This window comes from Aegilops tauschii, chromosome 5 (genome assembly GCF_002575655.3).
Source record: "Aegilops tauschii subsp. strangulata cultivar AL8/78 chromosome 5, Aet v6.0, whole genome shotgun sequence".
NCBI classification, from domain to species: domain Eukaryota; kingdom Viridiplantae; phylum Streptophyta; class Magnoliopsida; order Poales; family Poaceae; genus Aegilops; species Aegilops tauschii.
Window position 1 is genome coordinate 435985923 of NC_053039.3, and position 6881 is coordinate 435992803.

General features: G+C 56.6%; 1 protein-coding gene across 1 annotated transcript; it reads left to right on the top strand.

The window, feature by feature from the left end:
• Positions 1-265: 265 nt before the first annotated feature.
• On the top strand, positions 266-1487 carry LOC109749131 (chlorophyll a-b binding protein, chloroplastic). Its single transcript, XM_020308118.4, has 2 exons — positions 266-524; positions 627-1487. Exons 1-2 carry the CDS (start codon positions 385-387, stop codon positions 1276-1278), a joined length of 792 nt encoding a protein of 263 aa, XP_020163707.1. The 5' UTR covers positions 266-384; the 3' UTR covers positions 1279-1487.
• The last annotated feature ends 5394 nt before the right edge of the window (positions 1488-6881 follow it).

Sequence of the window (6881 nt, forward strand, 5' to 3'; positions counted from 1 at the left end):
GTTGCTTCCAGCATCCATGTGCTAAGTTCCGGCTAGCCTGTTTTTGTATCTATTGTTTGCAGTAAACCTTTCATCATGTTGTATGTACAGAAGAGTGTGTATCTCTCTAATTTATTTTTCGTGGGTGAGCAAATCCGGTTTGCCTCCAGGTGGCAGCCGGCGAGTGGCCACACTGGGGACGCCGGATACCGACCCATATCCAGAGGCATCGGGGCGGCCAATGGGGTCGCGCGGACGTGTCGCGCCCCGCGTCCACCAGTTGTGCCCTGCGCACCTCAGTCGCCGTATAAAGATCCACCTCGCGCACCGGACATCTCCACCCAAACACACACCATCCACCAGTTCATCTCACTGAGCTCGCAGGCAGCCCCAGCCACCAGCGAAATGGCCGCGTCGGCGCTGCACCAGACGACCAGCTTCCTCGGCACCGCCCCGCGGCGCGATGACCTCGTCCGCAGCGTCGGCGACTTCGGCGGCCGCATCACCATGCGCCGGACCGTCAAGAGCGCGCCCCAGAGCATCTGGTACGTGCTGCTAGTATTTCCCATGGTTCTCTTCTCTCTCCCCGCGACATTCATCATATCACTGGACTAATGCACCTTTTTGATGGATGGATGAATGTGTAGGTACGGCCCTGACCGTCCCAAGTACCTGGGCCCGTTCTCCGAGCAGACCCCGTCGTACCTGACCGGCGAGTTCCCCGGCGACTACGGGTGGGACACCGCCGGATTGTCGGCTGACCCAGAGACCTTCGCCAAGAACCGGGAGCTGGAGGTGATCCACTCACGGTGGGCGATGCTCGGCGCCCTGGGGTGCGTGTTCCCGGAGATCCTGTCCAAGAACGGCATCAAGTTCGGCGAGGCCGTGTGGTTCAAGGCTGGCGCCCAGATCTTCTCCGAGGGCGGCCTCGACTACCTGGGCAACCCCAACCTGGTGCACGCGCAGAGCATCCTCGCCATCTGGGCGGTTCAGGTGGTGCTCATGGGCTTCATCGAGGGTTACCGCGTTGGTGGCGGCCCCCTCGGCGAGGGCCTCGACATCATCTACCCAGGCGGCGCCTTCGACCCACTTGGCCTCGCCGACGACCCCGACACCGCAGCTGAGCTCAAGGTCAAGGAGCTCAAGAACGGCCGCCTCGCCATGTTCTCCATGTTCGGCTTCTTCGTGCAGGCCATCGTCACCGGAAAGGGGCCCGTTGAGAACCTCTTCGACCACGTCGCCGACCCGGTCAACAACAACGCGTGGGCCTTCGCCACCAACTTTGCCCCCGGAAGCTAAATGTGTTAAGCCATCTGTCCGTCCATCGGACGAGATATGCATGTGTACTTGTACGTCGTGGATCAACGTGTAGCTGCACGTACTTTGTGTGTTTATTTGTACCATGATCGAGCGAGCGAGATGACCTCTCGCTGGCTGCGCGCAATGTAAATTAATTAAGCACGAGATGCACGAGCAAATGGATGGAAGAATCGTGTATCATTAGTACATTACTCGAGATCATCAACTGGCATGGCGTATATGGTACTTCAAGCTCATGAAACGGGACATTCGCAACGGCATACGGAGATCCAACGGGCCAACTAGACAACTCTGTCTTCGTGGCTATTCTTGGTTCAGAAACCCAGTTTCTCTCGTTTGAAATCCTTTTCAGATCGTAACTTTGAAACGCATGCAAGCATGAACATGAACACACAGATTTTGCAATGCAGAACTTGCATCTTTTCTTCATGGGAAAATTTTATTTTTGCTGCTCTAGATTTTGCCAATTTTCCTTATGTCACTCTAGATTTCGACATTTCACTTTTGCAACTCTGGAAAACCGACCTCGCCCTGAGCGCGCCCTCGCCCCCCGCACCTGACCGCCGTGCGCCACTCCGGCGCCGGCGTCCACCGCGCTCTTGCGCCCCGGCTTGTGCCACTTCGGCCGTTCCGGCCACCTCTTCCCCCTCTCCGGTCCCGTCTTCCTCCCTGGCGCGTTGCTCGCCGCAGCCATGACCTCCAGTCCCAGATCTGGCTCGTCCATGGCCAGGCCGGAGGGTGAGAGGCCGATCGTCTCTGGGCTGGGGCTCTCGGAGGGCTCGGCGGAGTCTGACCCCCAGCCGGCGGTGGAGTCGGCGCCGCGCCTGGTGGCCCCTGCTGCGGCCTAGGAGCGGCCGCCTCCGTCCAAGAAGGAGCTCTGGCGGCTTCGGCATGGCCAGGGGACGCAGGCGGGCTCTTCCAGGGCCAGGCAGGGTGGACCGCCGCCGCCGCGTGTGGAGGTGATCCCGGAGCTGCGGGACAAGTGCTTCAGGTGCCTGGAAAACGGCCACTTCCGGCATGACTGCACCAACCAGGAGGTGTGTTTCCGGTGCAGGCTGCCCAGACATGGATCCCGCGACTGCAAGCGACCGAGGAGTCCTTCCTCTGCCGACGAGCTGATGCGCGAGGCTATCGCCAAGGTGGCTCGCCGCACCTCTCCGCGGGTGAGCCCGGATCCCCCGGTGGCCCGCGTGGCCGCCCCGCCACCGCCGCAGCTCTCCTACTCGCTGCCGCGGGCGGCCGAGGCGGCTTGGCCATGGCTGGCACCCCCCAGGCTCCAGGTGGCCATGGAGGCGGACGAAGGCGAGTCCGAGATCTGTGTGGTTCGGCGTTCGCAGTCCACGGAGGAGCTGGAGCATCGGCTGCGCTTCGCCATGGTCGCCTACGTGGGCGGTGCTCGGAGAAGGCTGGCGCCACAACGCGTGCTCGAGATCCTGGCGGGCAAGCTTGACATCACGGATGATCAGGTCTCGGTGCACCCGTACAGGACAGAGGATTTCCTGGTAGTTTTCGCCTCGGCGGCGATCAGGAACAGAGTCGCGGCGTGTCCGGAGGTGGAGTTCCAGGGAGATAGGCTGCACTTCAGGCCGTGGAACCGGCAATCGCAGGCAGTGCACTCGATCTTGGGATCTAAGGTTTGGATCGTCATGGAGGGGATCCCGCCCCATGCTTGGGAGAGGGAGACGGCGGAGGACCTTCTGGGCACGGCGTGCAAGGTGGACGCGGTGGCGCCGGAAACTAGCTCAAGGACAGATCTTTCGGCATTCAGGCTCACGGCGTGGACTGCTAATCCAGAGGCGATCCCTTCCCTTCGCTGGCTCGCCATCCCGGAGCCTGGCTCGGAGATCCCTCCGCCGCTGCTGCAGTACAAGGTTCTCATACACGTCGACGCAGTTGTAGACTTCATAGAAGCTGGGGAGCCTTGGTTCTTGGGCGGCTCCTCCGATAGTGGTCAGAGCGGTCTGCCAGGCTCGCCGGATGGGTTCAGTGACGATGGAGGTGGCGCCAGGCCGCAGCAGCGAGTTTGGCTGTTTTGTGTGAGAGACGCGCGCGGCGGCGAGCTTGGGCGCGAGGGAAACGGCGGCGGTCATGCTGGCTCGACGAGGAGCGCAGAGAGGACAGCCTGGCGCCTGCCCCCGATGGCCCCCACCCCGGTCGTGTCGCATGGCGGGCCCACGGTGAGGGTGCAGGATAGGGTGACAGCCAGGAAGTCAGCTTTTGACCGTCTTTCGGGTCAGCAGCTGGGTGGGGACGCACGAGAGAAGGTTCCCGAGACTAGTTTGAACAGTGGTGGCGCGTTTTTGACCGGGCAGGCGGATGGAGCACAAGTGTTACCGTTGGGAGAACGTGGGGTGACCCTGGTTGTTGAGGGTGCGGATCCCCAGACCGACATGATTGCGGGGACTGGACAGCCACCTCTCCTGGCCCCGTCCCCGACCCGCATGACGACGGTTACATCAATGGATGCGTCAAGGAGCTGCGCGCCAATGGGGACTCTTCTGCCACGCGCTGGAGAGGATGAGGCAGACCCCACGGGGACTGGGAGGCTGGACCCACCGGAGATTCTCACCGATCGCTCCGTCTAGGGGGGCAGACTACAGCTGGTGGGACCTACTGGGCCACCCACGAGGGACGCGGAAGGCGGGAGAGGTGAGCAGCAGGAGGTGGCCCTGGCCTCGGATAGGGAGCCAATAATGGAGGGACTGGCAGCGGACACTGAAGGTGGGGCTGTAACACCCCGGATGTAACTTTCCATATTTGTAACTCCAACTCTTGCCATTTTCGACTACGTGTTATGATATTCCCTTCGTGGTCGGGTTTTGTCTCTCGTTTTGCATTTTTTTCATGTCATGCATCTCATATCATGTCATCATGTGCATCTCATTTACATACGTGTTCGTCTCATGCATCCGAGCATTTTCCCCGTTGTCCGTTTTGCAATCCGACACTCCCACACGCACCGGCGCACCCCCTCTTGTTTCTTTTCGTGAGCGGGTGTTAAACGTTCTCGGAATGGATCGAGGTTTGCCAAGTGGCCTTGGTAGACCACCTGTCAAGTTTCGTTCCATTTGGAGGTCGTTTGATGCTCCAACGGTTAACCGGGTAACCGCAAAGGCCTTTTGAGTGTGCAGCCCAACACCCCTCCAAAACAGCCCAATAACCCATCTAAGCCCACTCCATGCTCTCGGTCGTTCGATCATGATCGTGTGGGCGAAAACCGCACTCCATTTGGAGTCTCCTAACTCCCTCTAGCTATAAATATGTGCCTCCCCCGGAATTTTCGCGCAGATCAAACCCTAACCCCTTCCCCTCTCCGCCGCCGGACACGTCCGGTCCGGCCGGACGAAATCGCCGCCGCCGCCCAGAGCCAATCCCGCGCCGCCACCTGTCACCGCCGCCACCCTCCACCGCGCGGCCCGGCGAGCCCGAGTCGGGCCCGCCCGAGCCCATACGCCGCCCGACTGCGCCCGCGCCCCGCCGCCTCGTCGTCTTCGCCCGCGCCCCGCCGCCTCTTCGTCTCCGCCGTCGACCGCCGCCGCCTCCTCCACTCCTGCCGGCGCCGCCGCCCGCACCCGCGTCCGCCGCCACCCGCGCCGGCGCCCGTCCCCGCCGCCTCCGCCCGCGACGCCGTCCCCGCCGTCTCCTCCCTCTCCGGCGCCCGGCCTCGTCCCCTCCGGCCGTCTCCGCCCGAGCTCCGGCCTCCCCGTCCTCCAAGTCCGGCGAGCGCCCCCGGTGAACCTCGAAGACCGCGCCGGATCTGGATCTGACGAGGTTGACTTCCCCCCCCTCGTTTTCTGCCAAATCCCGAAGATATCACAATATGTTGCTCTGTTCATCATGGCATATCTCATTGCATACTGCTCCGTTTTGCGTCCATGATATATAGAAATGTTCATCAAGAGATGCTCTTCATTTTGTTCCATTGTGCCATGCTCGTTTGAGAAAATCTTGATGCTCAAATATATGGTGCAAGAGTGCTATATGATGTTTACTGCTGTTACTTATCAGAACTTGATGTTTTGTTATTTTTGTTGCATTTGATGTGTGCATCTTATGGGCATGAGCTCTACAGGTGTTCTGATCTATACCATGCCATCTTTACAAAGGTGTATGCCATGTATTTTTGTGATCTATGTGGTGACTAGCACAAGCATGCAAACTAGGCTTCGTGATGTTTCTGTTTTCAGGGACTACGGATTTTGCCAAGTCTTTTACCTGCTGTTATTTTGTTGCCATGTATCCATGTGTCTACAGTGAGATCCATGCTTAATTTGAGTATGTTCAGTAAGGATGTTTTATAGATATAGTTGTGCTCTATCCATCCATGCCCCTGTTTGCATTTGTGGAGTGACCTAACATGTCTCAATCTTTCTCTACTTTTACTATAAAATATTCCTGGCAGATTGTTAACATGATATTCAATTTTGCCAAGGTTGTTGTAGTTGATCCATACATGCTATGCACTTGCTCTTGCCATTGTTAGCTTCATAGACATGCCATCTTGCTGTAGGTATGCTTGTTTTGTCATGCATTGCTTTGTGATGAGTGAATCGAGCTCACAAAGATGCCTTCATAATTCTGTTAATGCCACGCTCTGTTTTCTGCCAAGTCTGAAACCTGTTAACGAAACTTGCTATGTTTACATGGGTGCCATCATATCTTCTGTGCCTTTTTGGCTCATGATTATTAAGGGACTTTTGTTCTATGCATTTAGTAGATTCATTCGGTTACTTGTTTTGCTATGATAAGTTCCTGTAGCATGTTTTTTCTTGCTCTGAACATTGCTACCTGATGCTGTTTCAGCCATGTTCAGTATTTTCACCAAGTCTGTGAAGCTGATATCTTTTGCACTTTTGCCATGCTTGTTTGAACCTGTTATATTGTGATCTAGCCGTAGCTCAGTGTTCATCTTTTGTCAAGCATCTTCTGTAGATCACTGTCATATGTTTTTTTGCTATGTTGGGGTGCTGTAGCATAGTTACTTGATGTATTCTAAGTGCTATCATGCTGTTAATCGCAGAATCGTGTCATTCTTATTTTGCTTGCCATTTGCAAACCGTGCATCCGTTTCCGGTTATCTTTATATCGATTTCGACCGAAATCATCTCATCTTTCCAGTGGCATACTTGGTTTGCCATACTGCCTTTTTCATCCTTTTTCTTCCGGAGCACGCATACGCATCGCATATCATATCTCGCATATCATGCATGTATTGCATCATGTTGCTTGTGCATTTCCCGTGATTGATTGTGGTTCCATTGCTTGTGTTCTTGCTGTGGTTAGAGCCGGGAGACGAGTTCGTGAACGAGGAACCTGTTGAGTACGCTTACGAGGATCAAGCTTTCGACAACTCTGAGAACCATGCAGGCAAGATGACCATACCCTCGAAATCACTTCTATCTTTGCTTTGCTAGTTGTTCGTTCTATTGCTATGCCGCGCTACCTACCATTTGCTATATCTTGCCTCCCATATTGCCATGTCAAGCCTCTAACCATCCTTTCCTAGCAAACCGTTGTTTGGCTAAGTTACCGCTTTTGCTCAACCCTTCTTATAGCGTTGCTAGTTGCAGGTAAAGTTGAAG